The 24,412-nt window shown below is 41.2% G+C and overlaps 3 protein-coding genes across 8 annotated transcripts in view; all 3 read right to left on the bottom strand.

The window, feature by feature from the left end:
* nacc2 (NACC family member 2) overlaps positions 1–11,715 on the bottom strand; it is a 30,939-nt gene extending 19,224 nt beyond the window's left edge. Inside the window, exons 1-3 of one of the 4 annotated variants that reach the window (XM_085925582.1) lie at positions 11,612–11,715; positions 10,179–10,366; positions 4,927–5,048 (exon numbers count right to left, since the gene is read on the bottom strand). The gene's annotated coding sequence lies outside the window, so the exon portion shown is untranslated. The other 3 variants (XM_085925581.1, XM_085925585.1, XM_085925583.1) reach the window with 3 other exon arrangements.
* Positions 11,716–12,819: 1,104 nt separating this feature from the next.
* tmem250 (transmembrane protein 250) lies at positions 12,820–14,566 on the bottom strand. Of its 2 annotated transcripts, none has more exons than XM_085926291.1 (2): positions 14,477–14,566; positions 12,820–13,683 (listed from the first exon to the last, which is right to left on the bottom strand). In XM_085926291.1, the coding sequence occupies exon 2, from the start codon at positions 13,572–13,574 to the stop codon at positions 13,155–13,157; it is 420 nt and encodes a 139-aa protein (XP_085782417.1). In that variant the 5' UTR covers positions 13,575–13,683; positions 14,477–14,566; the 3' UTR covers positions 12,820–13,154. The 2 variants fall into 2 exon arrangements, with proteins under 2 accessions (XP_085782417.1, XP_085782418.1); XM_085926292.1 differs by lacking the exon at positions 14,477–14,566 and adding an exon at positions 14,249–14,466.
* Positions 14,567–14,840: 274 nt separating this feature from the next.
* Positions 14,841–17,592, bottom strand: LOC147047935 (uncharacterized). Of its 2 annotated transcripts, none has more exons than XM_085927105.1 (11): positions 17,448–17,592; positions 16,764–17,005; positions 16,472–16,653; positions 16,286–16,366; positions 16,155–16,194; positions 15,943–16,017; positions 15,783–15,860; positions 15,641–15,715; positions 15,514–15,545; positions 15,135–15,426; positions 14,841–15,051 (listed from the first exon to the last, which is right to left on the bottom strand). In XM_085927105.1, the coding sequence occupies exons 2-11, from the start codon at positions 16,993–16,995 to the stop codon at positions 14,972–14,974; spliced, it is 1,167 nt and encodes a 388-aa protein (XP_085783231.1). In that variant the 5' UTR covers positions 16,996–17,005; positions 17,448–17,592; the 3' UTR covers positions 14,841–14,971. The 2 variants fall into 2 exon arrangements, with proteins under 2 accessions (XP_085783231.1, XP_085783233.1); XM_085927107.1 differs by having other exon boundaries at positions 15,135–15,423.
* Between the last annotated feature and the right edge of the window lie 6,820 nt (positions 17,593–24,412).

The following is a 24,412-nucleotide window of genomic DNA, read 5'->3' as shown; positions in this document are numbered from 1 at the left end:
GGAAAGCTTTTATTTCACACACACTGGAAAGCCGATCAGGCAGGGAAGCCACGTGGCTAATATATATAACATTAGAATTCATTTCTAAAGAAATGCATCACATTCAGTTATGCAGTGTTGATGTCCAACTTCTTGGAATTTCAATACGTTTTCAAAAAAACATTTCCAAAAACAGTATGAAATGTGTTTGTTTATGAAAAAGTAAAGCTACTTGCCCTTCAAAACTGTTGAGTCCTTGTTAGCTTTCCGGTACATACTATTTACATAAATAAATGAATAAATAAATGAATGACTGAATACTATTAACCTAACCAGGGAAGAAATAATGAACGTAAAATTCCTTAATTCCTTAAAAAACAAAAAGCAGATATTCACAAATATTTTGATTCAACACAACTATTATCACTTTCCTTTTATGGAAGACGGCAGAAATGGGTGACTATTTACTGTCAACGAAGTTGAAATTTCAAGGCTTGGGACAAATTCAAATTAAACTAGGTCCCTAAACAAAATATTGATGATCAAAAATAGTTTTGGGATTTATTTGGTAATTTGGTGTCTATTAATCATTGTACCTTTCAAATAAATGAAGCAAAACACTTTAAGGTCACTTTGATGCTACTCAATAGCATTCGGGCTACATGCTAGTTATGATTTAACTAATATTTAGTGATGTATTGCACATAATTGTACAGCTCGGTCACACACTTTCCAATACAATACAGAAGGTCGGTGACCCCTGTACTAGACTTTTTCTTTTATTGCGTAAAGTACCATTTTCTCTTCCATGGATTATCATATGGAGTCAATACAGCTAGCAATAAATTGTGGAGAATTAACGGTTTGAAAATTGGCTGATTTGAAGTCTGGCAACATTTTTTAGACATCACGCAAAAAAGAAAATGGCGGTGTTTTTTGGGTACCTGAAGGGGTAACTGACGACATGACATGAAATGTGCTGACACGCCACTGAATCAGCAGGAAAAACAAAACAAAAATACAACAACAACATTCGTTATCTCGTGGCAACAAACTTGCAGGCAGCCCAACATAATAAGTTTCTGCGTGACAATATGAATTATCATCACCCAAAAAAAAAACCAATAAAAAAACACCTGGCAGTTTTTTTGTTGGGTCAGATCCAGCTCTTACACACACAAACACACACAAAGTGACAAAAATCAGCCAGCTAACAAATGAAGAAACGAATCAACACTGGCTAAATACTAAGGCACAACCAAGAAACATGTATTCAGCACATATTCAAGTTTTTTTTTGCAATTGAAACTTCTCTACTACAGATCATAATGACTTGCTTAAAACTATACATAATGAATAAAACATCAACAACAACTCAGGAAATTCATTAAAACTGAGTGGAAAAGCAACTATGATTGTAACGACAGATGGCAATAATTGATTAGTGATCGTTGAATAATTATTTCGACTGTGTTGAATTAATTCTCAATTACTTAGAAGCTACGGAGAAAAAATAAGACCGCAATGAAATCAAAAGTGCTTTTGTTGACACAATCGCAGTGAGAATAGGCAAACTCTACATAGAAATATTGAAGCTTATGTGCGAGCCACTTTTTCACTGAGTTGCCCGTGGTAAATATTTGTATGAAACATTTATGAAGCAAAACAAAAGGCTACAAACTGAGTGAGCCTTCTATGTGTCATGTGACAGCGTTTTATTGCATTCGAGTTCAATGCACACCGTTCACGACCTCAAAATCTCGTGCGTCACTTCCATCTGGACCTCAATATCTCTTCTACTGAACAAAATATGATCTAAAGTCCAACCCGTGCTTTGTCTCTTCTATAAATCACAAATCAGAACTGGTCAACTTCATTTCACGCCGATTGGCAGCATTTTCTCTCAGCATCTCATGCTCTGCGAAAATCGAATCATGTTCGGAAGAAATACATGGTGCGCGTCAAAAGATGGAGACGTCCTGTGAAATCTAATTGAATTGTCGCAAAGCATGCGACAGCCAGTGACACTCCGCAGGCCGCCGCTGTCCTAAAAATCAAGGTCATGCCTCACTCACACAGTCGACGTGCAATGATCGGTTGCCAAACGCGCACAACTTTTGGACTTTTTTCATTGGTAATAACCAGCTAAAATGAATCATCTAGCCAAACAAGTGTAGCCAATTATCAAGAGTAAAATAAAAAATAAAAACAAACATACAATCTTCGCCTTAGCACATTTGAGAAACCGTGACTATCAAGAACATCTTCCCGAGAGAAGTGGAGTCACACAACAGCAAAACAAACCTCAATACCCACCCAAGAAAATGAGACCAGCTTCGAGAGGGGGGGGGGGCACTCACTTGCTTGACGTTAACATCGGTACTTTCAACACTACTGTTGTTATTTTGTAGTAAACTTTTGACATTCGTTGGTTCCGGTCAAATAGCGAGCTAAGTCTTTACTCCATCCTAATACAAATATATATCTAGATTTTTTACCAGCAAAAAAGGTGAAATTATTCACAATCATTTTTTTCATCACGCTAATTTTAGTGAACAAAACAACTTCAAACTCGATAGAAGCTAACTAAGCTAAAGAATGACCCCAAAGCATGTGAAGTAAAAGTATTTTGCTCAAGTGTAGCAGGTTGGCCATTCCACAGTCACGTTGTCCTCAAACGACCAATTTCTTCTTCGTCCTTTCACAGCGAGGAAAATTTTCAAAGTCTGGTATTTTTATTAGTTCAGCCCATCAAATCCATCATCTGCTGGCTCATGCCTGCATGAAATTAAGACCCTAAGGCCGGTGGAAAAAATGTACAGCCCTGTGTTGTGTTTTGGACACAGGCGATGTCACAAGGCGGCTATGAGCGGATGGTGGTGTAACGGATTTATTGCGTGACTCTTGCTGTGCTATCACATGCTGTGTGTTACATGTGCATTGCATATGAACATACGTATTTGCTTGTATTTTTTTTTTAACCCGCCAAACTCTTGCTTTGACTTTTGCTCTGTGGATGTCTGAATATCAAACACCCCCCCCCCCCCCAAGATGGTGAAGTCCCACCAGCCTCGTATGTCAAACCACAGTTATTAGCACAATTCAAGCAAGAATTGAAAATCATGCGCTTGGCCATCGTTTCGAAATAGAATTATTCTCTCTCTATTCAAATGCTTTCAATGTTTTTGCTCAGCAGAGCTAATACTGACATCATGGTGGCGTTTCAGAGCTGACACATATGCGTGACATGTCAGCGGCCACCAGAGTACACCAAATGAGGACACCTCTTTCAGCATCACTGCCCTACTGTCTAGTGTGTCACCCACCCGTACACGCAGTTACACAGACATTTACAGTCCTCACCTTTGATTGGTTGGATAAAAAAATAAAAATCACGGCGTGTTGCGGTAGGTGAATTGAAGAAAAAAAAAAAATCTCATGACGCTAAAAAACACACAATGGGTTTGAGTGTTAAGATATGCACACTTATTTTCAGCGCACACTCTCCCTTAATGTCCGCCCACTTGCACACACGCACACACATTACTGTGAACTAAGCCCGGGTGTACATGTGCTCAGATGACATGTCACCTTGGATAACCTGCGTGCATGGCAAAGAGCCCCAAATGACCTGGGTAAACACTGCTTGTTTGTACCGGTCAGACTTAATCAAGCAGTCAAAATAGGCCACTTTCTTAGCATGGCTAACACCGCTACCTCCCCCCTCGCCGCCTTGTTGCTCTTAACAAGCAGAACTTCTGCTGAGTTATCTGAATGTTTTGCAGTCTAAAACTAACACAAACCTACCGTCCGGCCGTAGAGTTGACAGACACCTCAGTCCAAAGCAATACTGCACAAAATTCTGACAAGCTTTTTGAGAGTGATTTAGAACCATCTTGTATTAAAAAAAAAAAAAGTCATGGTTAATCATGGGTATATTTCGGGAGTTTTGTAAGCTTGTCTCTTGGTCGAAGTGGTTTGCATGCAACTTGAAAGGATTACGCAAAAACTGCAGTTGTGAATGAGTGATTGATGCATGGACCAAGGAAGAAACAAAAACTTACCTTGCTACACTTACATAGGCCTTTCAAAAGTGTTTAGGAAAAGTATGAAAATAAAAATGAAAAAACAAAACAAGACAGTCTGTCTTTGCAGATCAAAAGGCCACATGGAAATAAGATTAGCATGAACAGGACAGGAGAACCTTGAGAAAGCGATATCTTCAGACATGGCCTGTTGAGTATTCACAATCATACAATACAAAATCTTTCATCTTAAACAAAGAAGAAAAGAAGGGGGAAAAAAATTAAACCCACATTCTATGCTCAAGTGTCCTGAGGCTTCCATTAACTCAAATAACTGCTGCAAATTATGACTGGGCCCTTAGGAACTTGAGCATAAATACAAAATCACGGGTTTTGAGTGCTCCAAAAGAGTGTCTTGAGTTTGCGACATACAATACAAAACAGGAAGCGAGGCTCCGACAAAGCAAATATGGTTAAAACGTAACGATCAAATCGGATTTAACACACTGGGATGTTTTCGAGTTCCTAACTGCACTGGTTGAGTTTTGTTTCAATTGGTCTATTTATTTCATAGAAAGAACGCGAAGGGAAGAAGTCGTCCATCTCTAGACTTTCTCGACTCAATCATGAATGACAAAGTAGGCTGTAGAAATGATGACAATCTGCCTATAGATTTCCAGACCCTCTCCGCGGGGCTACCAAGCAGAAGCACATACAGTATATAGGCAGCGTCTTTGTCAATTAGCCTCCCGCGCTTATTACTTTCCACGCTAATTTGCAGGCTCTGTTTACCAGCACAAGCCTTGAGTGAGGCTTGAAGTTATCAGTAATTTAATTATGCACGGTGTGCAGCACAAGAGCCCACAAAATGGAGGTGGGCTGCGAGAAAATATGCCATTCACGCAAAAGCTAAAATACTTGCCTATTTGATGTCTTGGAGACTTGGGAGTTTTCTTTTTTTTATTTCCTTGCCTTTGTACGCATCTGAGGGCATCTCGCACCAAATGATAGGTCTTACTTTGACTGCGAGTCGTCTCGCTGCAGCTGAAAAGATGCAAAGAAATGTGCCGAGTCAGACGAGTGTGCTGCTGGGGCTAGCGAGACAATACGTAGACAAGATAGATGACGAGAGGTCGCTAGATCTTAAGTTACTCATCGAACATGAATCTTTGATGTATAATGATGGCATTGATAGTATGGATAAGGTGTGCAAACACATGGGGGGGGGGGGGGGTTCAAACTAGTACTCAAAACTTAATTCAAAAATCAAGATAGACACCAGAGTCTAAATTTGAGTTATTTCTCCAAAATGTTATGTTATCATTTCAGTGATTATGTTCCAAAGTTTATTGAGGACTGTCAATTATTCACTTAATTGCCTCTGCTCGCAGCAGCGTTGTATAAACATTTAGATAGACATTTTATGTATAACATGCACGGCATGACAAAGATTTAGGAGGGGGTCACAAGACAACAAAATTAGACGATAGAAAATTGATAATTTCTTTTTTTTAATGCGCTTCAAATTAAAAGGCACATTTGTTGGACTTTCAAGTGTCATTAAGTGGCAAAATCCAATTTTCCATCCCGTTTTGAGGACAATCTCATGACTTGTTTTGGACTAAACGCATGCTACATGCTGCCCATTCAGGCTGAAAATACTCGTAACAATCAACCGCATGCGCGCGTGCACTCACCACACCACACTTCCTCCACTCCCCTCCTGTTTTTTTTTTGTTTTTTTCCCCTCCCCATCCTTTCATTCCCCCAGCCAGCCCACAAACGCACGGACATGCGGCATCACACGAACGCACAACACAAACGCAGGCACGACATTTTATGCCATGTGATCGCACTAGCTCGGCATCACGCCAATGGCCAAACATGTCACTTAGCAGAGAGCTGACACAGACATACACGCAAAAGCACAAGCATTGAGCAAATGCATTTGTCCGGAGTTTCTCGCCACACGACATTTAACTGTGAGCTGAATTATCCAACATTTTCTTCATAAAAAAAAAGGTTTGCATTTAAACATTGTGTTTACTGTTCACTGTCTGCCATCTTGGAATGCTTTTAAGAGGAGCCCACCGCCAAAAGTCAAACGGGATAACTTTTCAAGAGGCCTAAAAGCGTTTTTTCAAAATGCACAAAACAAAGACAAAGCCAATTTGAGACTGGTGTGTCTGATGAGTGAAAATCAAAAGCAACTTTATTATCCTGGCGTATGCGTGAAATTACTTGATGATCTCTGGGTGGCTCTGAAACACCTCTGAAAGGCTCTGAGCACAGTTACAGTGAGGTCAAGACAATGCTATCATGGGAAATGTATCTTATAGTCGCAAATTTTTAAATTAAAGGAGTCAAAGCATTTTCCCCCACACATTTATATAAAAAAAAAAGACTTTTGATAGCCTGGTTTGAGGTGTTGGCCTTGTCTCAAGCACTTAAGCCAGGCCTCTACTGAGTCTGGATAACAAATCTCGGAGTTCTGAGGGTCAGGGTCCGAGAATCGGCTTCAGCCTTCCTATTGGGAATTTGCGTCTTATCCCATTGCGAAGGGTTTCTGAGGATAATTCCTTCTAAGATTCTAAAAACATAGCAACCTAGATCATCAAATAGCAAAGCAATACATTTAAAGTAGTTGAACATAATTTCCCTCTTAAATCATTAGCATCGTTCCCGGCCGCACAGACAGCAACAACAACCTAATGAAAAAGACTCTCGGGTGGCTTCATTGGGTACACTTGCGCAATCTAATGAGATGCCATTGTTACAGAAACCTCCTGGGTAGCAGGAAAGAAGAGATAGATGTATGCAGTGGAAACATTTCCATCCGACATGTACGCGGAAAGATTCATAGCTAGAATGTACTCTGTATCGCTGACTGAAAACAAAGACAAGTGGGAAGACTGCAGTTGACTCACAGCCAGCGACAAGTCCTAACACACGCGTGCACACACACACACAAAAACACACATGGCAAGGAAATACAAGAGCATTGTATGAGAATGTGACGTATGCCCTCTGCCGCGTATCGCATGCCATCCACGGTGAGTCAGCGCTGTGGCTCAGGAAGGGAAAATGGTTAGCGTGTCAACATACACGTAAATCAAGAAGAGCCACTTTAAGTTAATTAAAAAATGTGCTGCCAAAATGGATACACAGTAAAATACCTTTCCGTCGCAGATTCTGGTTTACTACATTTAATAACACTTATGGTGTTCTAAATCTTGTCTTTTGCTAGTCTAGGTCTATTCTAATCTTGGCCACTAGATGGTGGCAAAGATTTGTTTTTCCAAGACGATGTAAATTTGAAAGAAGAAGAAAATTCACAATTTGATTCATCTTCCGAAATGGTCATCCTCGCGAGGGTCGCGAGGGTGATGGAGCCTGTCCCAGCTTGTCTTAAGCTGGGCTACACCCTGAACTGGTCACCAGACAATTGCAGGGGACACAGACAAACTACAACAATGAAAACCGGCCGATTTTTTTGTCGATTTTTTTTTTCTTTTTTAATGTCATCCTATATACTCCGTCCTTTAAACGCCAGGATAAAAGATAATGTGGTACTTCTGCCAGAACACCCACAAACATTTCTGTTCAGTCTGGTCTCTGTAATGAAAACTTGTCATGATGTTGTCATCAAAAAGCTATATTGAGCTCATCGTCGTCATGTTGTAGTCATGGAAAAAAGGAGTGTCAATAAAATATTTTGTCATTGCCATTATTTAAAAAAACAACCATTGTAACAATAATTGCATAGCAGGTCGTGTGAGATCTGATCTGACATGAAACAAAAAATAAAAATAGAGGCGCATTTAATGCACTGTGAAATTTGTTTAAAAAGTGTAATGCAAATAAGGAAAAACCTGCAAAAAAATAAATAGCTTCAAAATCAAGGGACTGTTTTTTCGGGTTGCCGAGCAGACCAATGCAGTTTTTTTTCCCCCTGTGCTTCTAACCAGTGCTTTCAAGCCTCAAATGGGATTGAAAAGTGCTGCCGTTCTCTTCTTGACACACACACACATGCATGCATGCACACACGCACACACACACTTTTCCACCCTCCTCCTCCTCTCCCTGGGCCCCCTCATGGAATGCTGTATAGTACAAGGCCTATGGAGGGAGGGCATCCCAGGACATAGCTAGCACGCTATCACACGCACACACACACGCACATAAATACAGCTGCCGAGTGCTGTCACGACCCTCTGGAGTAGCGCCAAGGCAAGGAAAGGTTTAGTAAGAAAGGAGACAAGAAAGCACATGAACTTATTCACGTGTATGTGCTTGTGTGTTAATCATAAACATAAAAGTCGACTCTGTGTCTGACTTACATAACGTTTCATGTCATCTCCCAAGTGAAAATACAAAAAACAGGCACCGCAACTCAGAATTCCTGCAGAAACTTAAATGGTTAAAATGCTTTGTAAATCTTACCCATGCTATTTTTCATTTTTAGCATACACTGCGCTATCCGCCATGTTTTTATTGCATTCTCAACAACATTTAATTTTAGCAAATGTATCGAACCAAATCATTAAATCCATCGAAATCTGTGTCACTCATAAACAACTCCACTGAGTCAGGAAGTAGATGCGGCACTTCCTCTTGTACGTCGCTGACGTCAGACTCATCGTCAGTTGCAGTTACAATTATTCCACAGAACTAGAGCGCCCTCATGCAGTTTAGTGTAAAAATAACATGTGAAATGATATACTAGTAAGTAAGTAATGTGTTAATGGTCAAGTAATAATGTGTTAATAATTTCACATATAAGTCGCTCCTGAGTATAAGTCGCACCATAAACTATGTAAAAAAAAAAAAAACCTGCGATTTATAGTCCGGAAAATACAGTCATCAAATAAACTACGAGTCGCAAATTTGCAGGTAGTACAGATACTGCATCAGTGTTAACCGTAGAACAAAATTCAATCGTGATGTCACACACATCCAGCGGATCCCCCGAGACTTCACTGAAACAAACCTCAAGGTTATACATTCTTGCTTTTTGTACCTTTTCCTGTGTTACATTATGGTGCTAAGACAGACACTAGACGTTGGCATCATCAGATCTGGCAAGACCCTTAACAGGATAAGCAGCATTGAAAATGGATGGCTCAATAGATTGGAAATAATCTGATACAACGGCGGGTGTTTTGTTATGAATTCGCACAAGCCTTCAGATTTTCCAATTGCCCCAATAGCATCAAATGATTTATTCTTTGTATTACCCCAAATTATTGCACAGATCTGCATTAAATTGCTAATATCATAGAATTACACTATTTTCCTTCAGTATTTCCCATTAATTCCACGGTGCACTAAATGGAACATTCCAAAAGGAGCTGCTGATGCACTTTAAGATTTTGTTTGGCCTTAGCAGAAGTCTGATCTGTTATTTTTGGCTGCGCTTTACTTTCTGGCAGTCTCAAATGCGAAAATGAAATGTAAAGAGTAATGTGACTATACTGTACAAAACCACATTAGACCTGGAAAAAACGCACCACTTCACATTAGTCTGACTGACAAGGATGAGCAGGTTGGGAAAAAAACTCAAAATGAGTATTGCTGAGAAAACGTCTGGGAACACACAGAGTTTGATATTCTGATACTTTACAATGCGTATAATATGTATCAAAAAAATCTCCATAAAGAAGTGAAGGTAGAAGAATTGTGACCTCAGGGTTCAAGGAAGGTGAACAGCTACACACATATAAGTGACATTTAAATCCTTCTCACCCCAAATGCACTTCTTCTACAGTTACAGTGGCACACAAAAAGCAACCATTCAAAGAGATGATGTGTTCACTGCAGTGGGAGAAAAGGAGAAAGAAGCTCGTCTGTGCATTGCAGGACTCCCACGCTTCAGTGTGGGTGGAGATTTGGGTTTTGTTTTGACTTCACTGTGACGCAACTTTGGATTTTAAATTGTCTTTTTTGTTGTAAAAAGGCATTTCCTCCCATTGGTGGTCACCGACGGTTAAAAGTATTACAACATTTTAACAAATTAATAGAACTCGGGGCAACCATTTTGAGATGACTTTTGAAACTCGAACGCAGCACCGCAGTGTCATGTCAGCACATTCAAATGAGACATAGAGCCAATGCGTCACAGACGCAAAGCAATCTATATGTCTACACAATAAATATATTTAAATATATATTTACCCAAATAAATGTGGCTAGTCCATGGACTGCCAGTCGGCAGCGACGACCAATGAAGTTAGGTGGAAAAATGGAGCTCCCGCCAGTTCTTGCTTCCGTCCTATCTATCGGCTCTTGTGGCTCCTTCGTGGCCGTCCGTCGCGCACCTCCCTCGGCCACGCTCGCCTTCCGAGTGCCCGATGCCTGGCCGCCTGCGCAGGAAGTGGAACTCAGCTCACGCGAGCAGTTGACGGGGCAGCCTGACATCATGGCCCGTTTGACTAACGGCGCTTCGCTTTAAAGACGCAGACATCTTGTTTGTGGAGAGTTGGTTAAGGGGGTGAATTGGTGTATGCGGAAGCTTGCTAAAGCGACGGGAGAGGTGTCTTCGTCCGTCCGCCTTTTACGGACACATGAACTCGGTGCACTCCGGAGCTTTACAAGAAGCCGGTGAACCACCCACCCCTCCTCCTCCACCCCCTTCACTTCACTTGACTTGACTTCACTTGTCAACCTAGTCACTGACAATGGCAAAAGCGGCCTTTCGTTGGGGCCCAAGTGTGTCGTGGTGCTTTTGTGAAAAGGCGAAGAAATGACACTGCACAGGGGTTCCTTGAGCGCGAGAACAACGTGAACATGTGTAGTCACCTCACGTGTCCTCAGATGACAGCTACGGACGAGTCTATGCGCATGCGTCTTTATTTTATTTTTCCTCTTGGCAAAACCGGCAGCGTCTCCTGGTGGTGATATGGCTCACTGCAGCCAGGAGCAAAGTTTGTCTCTGTCTCTCCAAATTGTATGATGGAATAAGCACATCAATCGTTTATTATCATTTGTTGATTTTTTTTAATGGCTTATGATTTATTGATATATATTTCATAATGGTATTTTTGAACTTTCATAAACCAGTGGGCTATATTAACCAACCTTTTATGTAGCTTCCCTGTGCAAGTGGTGACATGACAAAAAAAAAAAAGAAAAGTGAAATGTATGACACGGCATGGGAATGAGGCATTCTGAGAGGTCAGCTTCTCTTTTTGGAAAAAAGAAGAAATGAAAATGCATGTGCCATGACTTCATGATCACCAGCTTCTGAGTTCATGTACAGTCTACAGCCAATACATACGGCACACATAATAAAATCTGCAACAGAAAAAGAAACTGAGCCCTGCCACAAAACGCAAATCTATGAGAGACTGACGCCCCCCTGTCAAGATGATGTAAAATGGCACCAAAGCACAACTTTTGTCTGAATATAAATCTTCAACTTCAACACAGACACCAAGATAAGCAAAATAAATGAACTTGCAAACGTCACACTGTATGTATGCTGAGCTTTGCTGATCTTATTTTTAGTTTCAATGGAAAACTCCTTGTCCTTGTTTCGGTACCAAATATATCCATTAAACACGACAAAGAATTTTTACGAGTTCACTTTACCTTTAAAAGGCACCCACCTTGAAGGCTATATAAGGTGATTGGGATGCAGCCATTGCCATTGTTATGCTTGGCAAGAACCATAGTTGTCAAGTGTGTGTGAATGTGTGTGAGTTGCGTGAGTGAGTCTGCATATGTGTGTGTGTGAGAGAGAAGCTTCTTTCACACCATCTTCATGGCAAATTTTTGCATCATAACGGTGACATGCGAAGAGCAGTGGACAGAACGGTCCAGCCGCAAGCACATCTCCATTTGAAGTCTCTCCTATGACACAGCTGCACTGTGGAGCCATTCACCAGACACGTCGGCCTTTTTCCCTCATCCGTCATTGGAACATTTATTAAACACAGAATAAAGAAGTAGAATGTCATAGGTACATAACTGTGCAAATGCCACTGATCAACAGTAGCTTTGTTGTTTAACATTGAAATAGAGGACACGTTAGAAACTGAATTTAGTGCATGATATAGGTGCTGATAGAATTAAGAGTAAAGTATTACTATTATTAAAGTATTAAATGTATTCATGTAAAAGTTGACCGTTCAACATTAGGAAAAAAAAAAAAAAGGTAGGTCAAAACCTTTGCACTGAGGTGATCAGTGCGACCTTAAAGATGGATTTGGAAATATTCATTTTCCATGCTTCAACATAATTTCAGATTTCTGCACTCAACTGCCTATAAATGATCATTTTATAGACATATCTTAATGTGGCACTGCTTTCTGTGCCTTTGGCTAATTGCTCTCATGGCGTCACATGATGACACATCATCCACATGCTTTACGATCGTCTGCACAAAGACAGCCTTTGGGTACATGTAAATATATACACACACATACGTGCACATATTGCATAATTACCTTTAACTACATAAGCATGGAAGTAGACGATGTGTTATAAAATGTATTCACAACAAAGGATATGATTACTTCAATTCGGTTGCTATCCCATTTACGCAGTGTTTAGTCACATTTAAACAGTCATACGGAGTAAACATGAGTTCAGTATGAAAGCGAACTTGCAAAAATACCCAATTTACTCCATTGAAAGACCGATACTGCCACCTAGTGATGCTTTACCAGTACTGCGGCAAATGACAGCGCACCATATTTAATTTTGATTTAGGAAGATTCTATACCGCTGTAAGATCTCTGGTCATCAGCAAAACATTTTTGATGCTCTGAATTCACACATTCGCTGTAATACACAAATGTAAGACACTTGGAACTTTTTATTCCAGTAGTACAGAATTATTTTAATTCAGATAAAATCGCTTGACATTCAATGGGTGCACGAGTGGACAACTTAAAGTCTATTGCCTACGTACGGCACTTGGGAGCATTGGAGCGGCCCACCAAACAATTAACTTTTTTTTTTTTTTTTTTTTTTTAAATCCCCGAAACATGTAACCACAAACACGTTAAAGTGACAAAATTGGTACTTTTTAAACACATGAAAATCACAGAGCTTTGTGATGCTGAAAATTCACATCTGTTTCCAAAAGAACCTAATTGGTTAATTTCTGGTCTCTTGCAAGTTTTTGCTACCTCACCTTAATCCCAGCTACATGTCTACAAACACCATGAAGCACCATCCCAGCCCGCCCACCATGAACATAGTGATCTGCATGCTGTAAATAATCAGGTCATTGACGGCGGCAAAGTCCAGGCGCCGATGGCCAAGCAGGAAGAGGATGACGGACAGCTTGTATTGCAGGCGCAGGAGGACGCGCACGCCTATATACTGCGCGATGAATAACGCCGACAGCGCCACCCACAGGAGAGAGGTGAGCAGGCTGCAGCCGAAGTAGAGCAGGAAGCGCAGGAAGCTGGAGATGCAGCGCGAGCGCACGTAAAGCTCAAAGTTGTTATACTTGCTGCGCACCAGCTTGGTGGTGTGCGCCGGGCCGCATGCCGAGTGCATGCAGGTGGTGTGGGGGCCATGAAAGCTGCGCACCCGCCGAGGGATGGGGATCACAGGCATGGGTGGGCTACAGGAGCCCCCGGTTGGACGACGTGTAGTCTGTCGTGCTAGCTGCTGCTCTTTGCATCATGTGGTGGCTGATGGTCTTCTTTTAAGCAGAATCCACAGACTAAAAACACAAAAATCACCTTAGATGACTGATATTTTTGAAACATCTGCATTGTACTCGAGGGTAATTTCCTGCAAAAAAATCTGACATTGACAAAAAAAATGTGTTAGGCAGTCATGATTATAGTTAAGTATTACTGCGGTCATGAATTAATTTGATGTTTTTTTTTTAATTGTTGGTACAGAAACAGTTTGATGTGCCTTTTTTATGAAAATGCGTTAGTGAGCCAGACTTCTGTCACTAATACGTCACAATTGAAAAAAAACGACATAAATACCTGTGTGCTGCGATTTGTGCCCCCAAAATTAACAGCGTTGTGAACAATAATAATTCTGGGGTCCCCCAAAATAAAACTGATCTATCAGTGGTTTGGTATTATGACACAATACTGTGAGTCAAGTATCAATTAGCAAACACAATCCGCTTTTCACAAAACTCACCGTAGCTCAGCTTGCTTACCTTGCAAGAAGCTACCACTAGCAAATTATTAAATTGCTTATTTTGTATTTGTGCAAAAGTAGTGTTTTCCTCAAGCATTTACCGTAATTACAACTTTACTACTTACCGCGTGGCTGTATGTCAGACAAGAGCTCATCTCCACTTGGAAAGCAAATGCGTATGACACCTGTGTTAGCAAAATGCTAGCCTGCTCTAATGTTTGTGGAAAGCAGTGCCTAAATTGTTATTTAACCACCTTGCAGAATAATAATGTCATTTTCAGGCGTTTCATTCTATCCAGTGAGCATAGTTATAACATACTAAGCATACTTACTTACATATCGAGCGTACTTACATGCTACAAGCCAGATGATGCTGTCGCCGGCGGAGATAAAGCTGCCGGAAATCATCTGATGTCGCAAAATGTGGCACGACAAAAGGGTTGACGGCACTGCGCATTTAAAGGGCCAGTATCACAAACGGACGCACAGACAAACAAATGCGCATAATTTCCATATATATATATATATATATATACACAGAAAACTGATAGTTTTGCCTTTGGGGATTTAAGGGCAAGTGCAAAATTTGAAGAACAAACAGTGTCGTGATCATCACCCATTACATTTACCTTGACATGAAGAAAACAAGTGTAGAATGTAGAGCACGCTAGATGGCGCCGTTACTCTAATTGTGAATTTCTCATAAAGACTTGACCCTTTCTATTACAACTTTATTTATGTTAAATCAAACAAGTTACAAATTTAAAATTATTTTGTTGTTGTTCTCAAACAGAATTACAAAGGACATTTGATAAATATATTACAGTCGTGGTGTGAAGTAAATGAGGTCATTGGGGCATGTCGATTGGTGTATCTTTCCGCCCATGATCAGTGTAAAAAGTAGCAGTGTCTCCTGAGCCATCTCCCCCTATAAAATATGCACCAAAATATAAAGTAATGATTAAGAAACCCTCAGCTTGTGTTAATTCAAAGAAAGGTCAACGTTCGAACCTGTGGTGGCTGTGTGCGTGATGAAGATCCTTTGGTGTCGGCGAGGTTGACGCGTGAGCGTATCAAGTACTGCGGCATCGGCCTCGGTACAAAAAACCCCATTTGCCGAGGAAAGAGGGAGCGTGAGAAAAGTGAAGGTTTCCAAGCCGGCAGGAGCTTGGAACACAAAGCCCTCAGGAGCGAACGAGGACGGCCCGCTGTCCGCCACGGGATTCTCCTCAGAACTACGCGTCTCGCCCTCGTGAGGTTCGTCCTCAGACTCCAGATGGTCCACCACATTTGACTCTGGCTGCTCCACATGACAGAAAGAACCGATAGAGACATTAAAACTAATAATAATAATAATACTAATAAAGAAGGATGGGTCTCAAATGCTTACCTGCGACACAAGAGGATGGATATCCAGCTTGCCTACCAAAAAAAAAAAAAAAAAAGTGTCTGATTATTCTCATTTGATCAGGAGACCAAACGAGCAATAGTCAGTGTTAAAGTCCATTATTTCGTACCTGTGCAGTTCTCTTGGTTTGCAGAGGATCGGGGCGAAGGGAGAACAACGGCTACTTTCTTTGCATTTCCCTGATCTAAGTAAAAATATTAGATTATATTGAAGTCTTTGTTTGTTTTTAATAATTAAAAAATAATTCATACCTGGAATGGTGTCCTTGGGTTGTTTTTTTGCTGCAGGAGCTGCTATAACAGCCTTGTTGGCTGCCCTGGTACAGGGTCCTTGTGTAACAGCCAATGCAAATAGGAAAACAACATGAGGTGGGGGGGGGACATAATACATCTTTGACGATGAGCTTCTTACCTGCACGAACTTCGTTTTTTTTACCCGCCGTGATGACAGGAATTCCCTTGGTTGGTCTTTGAGCAGCAGTTGGATCTGAAAAGAAGAGTACAAATTTAGCAGTCATTAAAAAGACTTTTTTTTTTTTTTCCCAGATCTTGAATCAACTACTAGTAAAGAAATAAAAAGTATTTTCCGTTATCATTTCCCTATTAAAGGAAAATTCAATGTACCTTTCTTTGATGCCATATTTGAACTGGGCGTCTTTGACGGCTGCAAAGAGGGAGGCAAAACAAAAGCCGGCAACGTCTTAGCTATAACTAATCCAAGCATTTCAAAAATTTGAAATGAGATAAAGTGGAACCTTCTGCGATTGCTGCTGTTGCTGTTGTGTCATTGAACGGGTGACTCTGCTGTTCTGTGACACAGCCGTGTTTGTTGTGGTCTGTAATGAAATTATTACAAGATCCATCCAAAGTGTTTATCATCATTCCAATTGCAGGTGATGAAATGTTTGAGGACCACATTAGTATGGTCAGCTGTTGCTTACCTCTTTTGCTTTGGTTGAAGCCACCAATTTTGGAATCAAAGAGAAAACAGTGTCTTTGGGATGATAGAGGCCAGTCTTAAACACCTCTTTTTGTTCCCGCTCTCGCTTTTGCTTCTCTTTCTCAAGTGCTTTTCTTTCCTTCCAGCGTGCAAGCTGTTTCAGTTTCTCTTCTGCGGCCTTGTCTGAAGATAAACATGATTTCAGATGAAGCAGTTTAGCAATAACTGGGCTCAAAATGCACATGCATGCATGCATGAATGCGTGTGTGTGAGACTGAAGTGGAAGGAAAAACCTTTTGCAGACTTTTTCTGAACATTTGTTCGGTTTTTCATTGTTGACGTCATTGACACAGAAGCGGCATTCGAATTAGATTCCTGTTCCTGAAGATTGTCCAGCCGTCTTCGCGCATCCATTGCCCGCTCTCGATTCTTCTTCTGGTTCTGACTGATCCTGCGGGATATTTTGATCCTCAGCATGTCCACACTGCTGTCCCGACGTCTCAAGTAGGAAAATTGGGACTCCATAGTGATTCACCTGCAGTAAATTGTGAGAGAAAAAGCAGTGGGCAGCAATATATTAAGATGATAATATTTTTCATGAGTCTATATACTTTGAGAATGTATTTTTTTCCTGATAGCTTTTTACTGTACTTAAATACATTTTAGATTCAGTCCTTTGGAATCTTTAGTGAGGTCTTATTATTATTATTTTTTAGGACACTTTATGTACTTCTACTTAAGTTACGGTGACCAGACGTCCTCTTTTTTCCCGGAAATGTCCTACTTTTGAGATCTTGATCAAAAGTAGGACATATCCGGGAAAAAGAGAACGTCCGGTCACCCTACATCGCAGGGTCCCTTACGATTCCAAAATGTCATTTAGTAGCTTTAAGGATGCTCTGCACCGAGCGAGTAAAAGACTAACAAAACAATATTTCGAAACTGCACGGCAAACAATTATAATAAAGTCATCCTACCTTTTGGTTAAGACGCAAAAGAGTGCAAATACACGCAACCGCGTCTTCAAATGAACATGTGCAGTTTACGTTACAAATTGAAGTTTCATTTATAGGCTCTGATAGGTTGAATGTTGCGAAACTGGTGACTTCTCATTGGATCTTTGAATATTGTACTTCCCTTTTTTTTTCCACTTTAATTAAATTTTTATTGAACTGTCGAACACAAACAAACAGAAATACCAAAAACAAAACAAAACTCCCAAAACTGTCAAATATCTTCATTTAAAAAACAAACATCCAAGACATTAAAATGGGATACAACTTCAAGGTTTTGAGTGCTTTCTCGTTTCTTGCAGCACTAGCACGCACGGACGCACGGACGCACGCACGCACGCACGGACGCACGCATGGACGCACGGACGCACGCACAGGTGCTCAATCAATTAATTCATTAACTAAGTAGAGGTGAGAGCGGGAGTTGTTGCGAGACAAATTAAATCAATTATTCAGGCTAATAAGATGAGGGAGTCTTTAATGATTGAAAGTTTTAATCAAAAAGTCTGTTTGGTGTGTCCCGAAGCAGAGAATAGGCTGTGCCTTGATGTTAATTCACTTTATCTAACAGTTTATTTTGTTTTCCTGTAGGTGTTGTGTATAGGATGTACTTTTTAGAATACAAATGGAACAATAAGTTTCTGAGGTGATGAAAGTGGCACAATGGAGTAAACTAATTAAAACTCGATTTAAAATCAGTGTTTTGAATCTTTGCTGCAATCCTTTAATTTATAAACATAGTGACCTCTGACCAAGACAATTGAATCTATATCAACAAATCCATTTCATTCTGTAAAAACATTTGGTTTTCAAACTTCTTACACCAAGTTCCTCCTAAATAAATGAATAAACAAATAAATAAATAAATAAATAAATAAATAAATAAATAAACCCCAACTTGCCAAGTATCACCATGATCAACATTAAAATACAGTAGCATATTTGGCCTAAGTGTTCATCAAAGATGACACAGGTTTCATTCCTAAAACATAGCTTAGCCCATCCATGCGGTTGTCACAAGAGCATGATGTGTGTGAGGGCAATGCTAATGACAGCTGACTTGAGAAGGAAGGTGCCATTACAAGCCGTTAAAACCGAGGTTAGAAACCTTGTGATGGAAAAGTCTCCATGTTGTTTACGCTTGCACGACTCGCCACCATTAGCCAGATTTTTCTGAGCTGTCAGCGGCGGTCAACTGAAGGGTCAATCACCTTGTCAATGGCGTGACCCACCAGTGGGGCCGGACTTGCCTCCCTCCGCACCTGAGTTATTGCATGTGATCGGATGCTACCATACATTAACAAAAAGAGGGTTAAAAAAAAAATCTATCTTGATCACTTATGCTGATTTACACTGCGACTCTCTCGAGCGGCTTTCATTTGAATGTTTTTAACGCGCTGTGATTTATGCAGCAAATCTCCTCACAGTTGTAGAAATATAAGAGCCCATGTTTTTTTCACATGGCTTTTTCAATTCAAACGTGCCTTTTGCCTTTCATGTCAATTAATAAGAAATAAAAAATGCGTGTAGAGTTTGCATGTTCTCCCCGTGCCTGCATGTTTTTTTTTTTTCCGTTCACTCAGGTTTTCTCCCACAGCCTCATCTCTGGTAGGCTGATTGATCCCGTCCCGACCATTAATTATGAACTCCTATAGTATGTACTAAAGGAAATACCAGCACACTCCGTTGCAGTGTGCATGATGTCAGGGGTCAAGGGGCTAATAAGGGGTCATCGAGGCAAGTTAACCCCATGACATCATTGCTAAGAACACGATGATGAAAGAATTAAAGGCGCTTACATGTGACAAAATCCACAACTCTCCACGTTCAAGGGCTTGATTACACATTTTACATGGGTATGCACACATATCTTCACTAAACCTAACATTAGGATAGTTGAACTTGGAAAGCGGGTAGATATGTGGAGAAAACCCATACAAGCATTATGAGAACATGCAAACTCCACACAGGAAGATGGAAAGAAAGTTTGTGCAGTTTTTTTCTAGGCTGTTTATACAATAAAACGTATTGCAGATGGAAAAAGTTCTTTCTTTTCATGAATAATCCAATGAGACTGTCCATCAGATGGGGCACTTGTGGGGGTCCGAAACCCAAGAGCGACACCTGACACGTTGGATTCAGATAGGACCTGGCTGACTTTTGGCTAGCACTTACTGGGATCCGCCTGTGTTAAAATGTAAAATCAACCACTAATAAACATACAAAACACACCTAAACCTTAATAACAAATCCAAGATATTTCCTTACTGTATTCTTAGTTTGTATTGTACTCTTAGCTGCCATTCAAGAGTTTCTTGTTTGCAAAGGAACTACAGTGATAATAATAATAATAATACATTTTATTTTTAAGGCGCCTTTTCAAGGCACTCAAGGTCACCGAACACATAAAATAGCAGGCACAATGAAAAGAAAAGAAAGTCTAAAAGCAAAGAACAGTATGTTGAAGATAAGGGAGAAGCTTTATTTCCACAGGCCATAGCAAAGTCTATAATAAAAGTAGTGCTTTGTCACCATCTTGTGGCAAATATTGGCATATTTTGAACCTTTTAGGAGTGCTGTGAATGCCTCACCAATTTTCATGGTTGGCAGCAAGGCTCGGTGCCTCTCCACTTGCAAATGGAGGGAGAAAAAGCAAAACATGGAGTTTAATCCTCGACAGCTCGCTGAACTATGTTCGAATGACATTTGACTGCATTTGCAGTATTGCTGTGTGATAAATGAGTACACACACATGCAATCTTTCACTTTTTATGTATTTATTTTTTTGCACCTTTGCCACCCAAACACCCCACAGTACAGCACACGCTCCTGTCGAGCAATCACAATTACTGTGTACGCTGAACGCATCGCCAGCTAACTTATCGCTAGCGGTTTGGCTTAATCTTTCTGGGCAGAGGAGGTATCCATCATCTTAAAACACCATCTATTCCATTCTGGCTCCAGTTCCAAGTGCGTGTATTCTGAACCACCTTGTGTGTTGGTGTGTGTGTGTGTGTGCGTCAAACACAACTTATGGGCTGTCAACACAAAGTGCGCAGCCCTTGCCGGAAACTGACGAGCACAGAATGACTGACAGTGACATTGTGCCATTACGCTTTCTACTTATGTGTGTGTGTGTGTGTGTGTGTGTGTGTGTGTGTGCCATGTGTCTGATTAAAGCTGCACTCAGTAATATTTCTCTCTTCCTCTCAAAGGGTGCGCATGGCACAGCCACTTGTCAGCATGATGGCGCCATTGCTGTCAACACCACATGCGAGTGCTCCGAATTACAACCTAATGTACCTCATCCCTTATTTTTACATATTCCGAAAAATTTTTGCCCGGCAACAATTTACTTAAAATGATTCATTAATGAAAATTGCCAGCTAATAGCAAACCAGGGTGGCCTTCGATGGCTTCCGATTCAACCGAGCGGCCTGACTTAAAAATCACCAACCGCGATATAAACGCTTTCCCAAATTTGTACTTGGGCGTGGTCCTTAACTCCTGCAAAGAGTGAAGGTTCTCTGTCTAGATTTTCACCCTCTCTGCCTAAATATGGCTACCCGTTTGGCATCCTCCTCTTTCTTTTACAAGCTTTTCCTTGGTTTTTTTTCATCTGCCATGCAATCCCTCCTCCTGCTCTCCCCCTACTTGATGAATGCATGGCCTCCTATTGATCGCGATGGGTGATGGATGATGGCCGGGAGATGAGTGATGGGGTGCAGGCAAAGGTGCCAATAAGAGGGCAGGCAGAGGGCGGGGTCTCCGCTGCTGGCGCTAATGGGAAAAGACTTGGGGATTGAGGGCGAGCGAGTGGTTTGACGGCAGGGGAGGTGGGCGGCCACCCTGGCAACCCACGCCGCCCAGTAGCGCTGCGGCGTTTCCTTCCCACGCACGATACCTATGGGTCAACCACTCATCTGGGTGCCCGAAAAGATGATGGATGGTGGGCCAGGAAGGGGGGACTGCCGCTGCAGTTCCAAATTGATATCACAGCAAATGTTTTTGTCTGCTGTGAAAAATGGTACCGCAGCTTTCATCTCCTCACCCCCGCCTCCCCTCATCATCTCTCTTCTGGCTTTTTCAGCCTACCACCTTCCTCTTCGTGGCAGACCCCGACCACTTGCTGGCCTCATGTCATAACCCTGTGTCCCGTGCCCTTGTTGTTGTAGAAATCCACCATTCCTGTTGTCAGTTGCCCCCTTGCTTTTTTTTTTTTTACTATTGATTGTTAACTATAGCAAGTGGGGCAAATTAGGCAAAGGCCCACTTCGGGAAAAGTGTTGCTTTTTAAAGGAATGAGTAAAAACTGAACTTTGATATCAAATAAAATCAAATTATTTCAGAGAAATTTACAGAAAATACTTCTTTAAAAAAACGCACATTTGATATTTTTGCATAAAGTACAAAATAAATTCATTCATATTATCGAATAATTTTAAAAAGGGGTTTCAAGTAACTGCCAAAACAAAATGGTCTTGTATTTAAAAACCAAAACTAGGCATGTTTTTTGCAGCTAATCTGCACGAGGGCTATGCTAGGCCAACATACAAGACAAAATAGAATTAAACATTGTCTATCTCGTAAATGCCAAAATGTTTTGCTAAAGCATATGCTAACAGGGTGTGAAATACCATAAAGGAGCTAACACAAGTTAGGCTCATGAAAAAAATTCAATCAAGTGCTACACAAACAAACATTGTCACAATACATGCAGGATATATTACCGTATTGGCCCGAATATAAGACGACCCCAATTACAAGACGACCCCCCTCTTTTTCAAGACTCAAGTTTGAGAATAAAATCTTTTGTCTAGACCCTGAATGTAAGATGACCCCCCCCGCCTTTTTCAGTTTTATTTCAATGAAAAAAACCTCGTCTTATATTCGGGCCAATACGGTAATACTAGCATTTAATTGGCGACCTTCTTTGCCTCTTCTTGCATGTCTTCCAGCAAACCAAATAGAATGAAAGAGTTGAGCTCTGTTTAAAAAGATGCTTTCAATGAAAAGAAATCCAAGTGTGTAAGGCTGACAATGTAAATTAGTTGTCGTTCTGGGAAACTATAGGGAAGAAAAAAAAAGAAGAAGAATCTTCCGGATGAGAAATGAGGGAATAATGTTGAGAGAAAGGGATGTGGGCGACTTGACGGATAACGTCGGGATAACGGGAAAGGGATGAGATGGGATGAGCTCACTTCTTTGGCGGTGCTTAAAGGAGCCCGAGCCAGCTGCAGTGAGGGATTGTGCTTGCGATTAGGAAGCAAAAGGAAAGCTCCAGAGGAAGGGGATTTAGGCAGGAGAAACAGACGCAAACACTGATAGAGGACAACCCATCTGACGTTTAACACGTACTGCGCGACCATTAAAAGCGGGATGAGAGGCCTCCATGAGGCAACGCGCCAAAAGCAATATTTGGATGACGATAAATACATGTCATAAATATTTATCTGCTCCCACTTCATAAATCAGCCTCATTATTCCACCGCTTGACGTTTCTCTACCTGGGACACCTTGTTAATTTGTCTTTTATGCCCGCGACGTTGCCGTCGACTGTCAGCACGGCCACTCGTTGGATTTAAGCACTCGTCGATAGCTTTTTATAGCAAAGAATGGAGTTGTGTGTGTGTGTGTGTGTGTGTGTGTGTGTGTGTGTGTGTGTGTGTGTGTGTGTGTGTGTGTGTTGAGCGGTTACTGTGTTTGGCTCCTGGATATGTCGTAACGCTTAATCCGCTAACTGGACCAGTGAAGGGGCCAAGAAGGCGACTATCCATAAGACCAATCTCTTCAACATCTGCGTCGTTGCCTTTCCCCGAGCTGCAGACAGATGCTGACTACGGGTTAAGCTGCCGGGGTTCTAAAGCATAAGAAGATAGCAGCGTGTGCCACTCGGGTAAACAAAAGCTTTTTTGAGAGGAAAACAATCAAAGAAAATGCTCAGTGCATTATAAGCAGGTGCTTTGGCATGGTGAAGAAAAATCAAATGTCTTGCCTCTTTCTCATGCAAACAGCTTAAGGCGGGCTTTATGTCACACTGCTGCATCACACCTGATTCAAATGCCCTGCCCAAACTGAATAATGATCTTGAGCAGTTGAATCGGGGCCTGTTGCAGCAGAACATGTAGGACACTGGACCCAAAGGATCAGGAAGGAAGACCATCGCTTTAGGATTTCTTTGTAGGTATGTTGATTGATTGTCTGGCATATATTGAAGGGGAATCTTTTGCTGATTGCCAGACAATTACCCCTAAAAATTAAGAAAGTTGTATGGTGCGCTCTCTTCTTTGGAAGAGACAAGTTAATAATTTTTTTTTTTGGGTCATTTGACTTTTTGTCTGGTTAGGAATTTCAGTTTCGGCCCCAACAGAATTGCTCCCCAAACATTGGAATTAAAAATGGTACAGTCCAGTTGTTTCACATTCACGTATAAATTCAAGTATAAATGCTAGCTGTCATGATTTTCTTCTTCTTCGCACATACATTGTTGATGTACCTAATATTGTGGCTGGCGGGAGTCAACGCTGCATATTGTGATAAAATTCTCTGATGATCTCGTAATGTCCAGTTATCTGTCCATAATGCCGATGATATAGTTTGATTGGTTGGATTAAACACTTATCCCTCCCCTTAGTCTACTTTATTGATTTCCCCATATTCCCCCTCCTCCCTCCACCTTTCCTCAAAGGTGAGCTGGACGCCCGGCCTGATAAATGGCGGGCGATTGATTTGTATTTAATTAACAATTTACCTCAGACTGTCGCTCTCTCCTTCTCTGCCTGTTTCTCGACTACCCCTTCCCGTTTCTATAAGGTCCCCGAAGGCGAGGAGAGGTGATGCATTGGTAATTTATGGGCTGATCAATAAGCCCTGGCCTAACTTGCACGCGGCCCGGATGTCAGGGCCGGGGACTGCACAAACAAGGCGGG

This window comes from Syngnathus leptorhynchus, chromosome 12 (genome assembly GCF_054491065.1).
Source record: "Syngnathus leptorhynchus isolate UIUO chromosome 12, UIUO_Slep, whole genome shotgun sequence".
Lineage (NCBI taxonomy): Eukaryota > Metazoa > Chordata > Actinopteri > Syngnathiformes > Syngnathidae > Syngnathus > Syngnathus leptorhynchus.
This window is presented reverse-complemented; position numbering and strand designations above follow the sequence as displayed.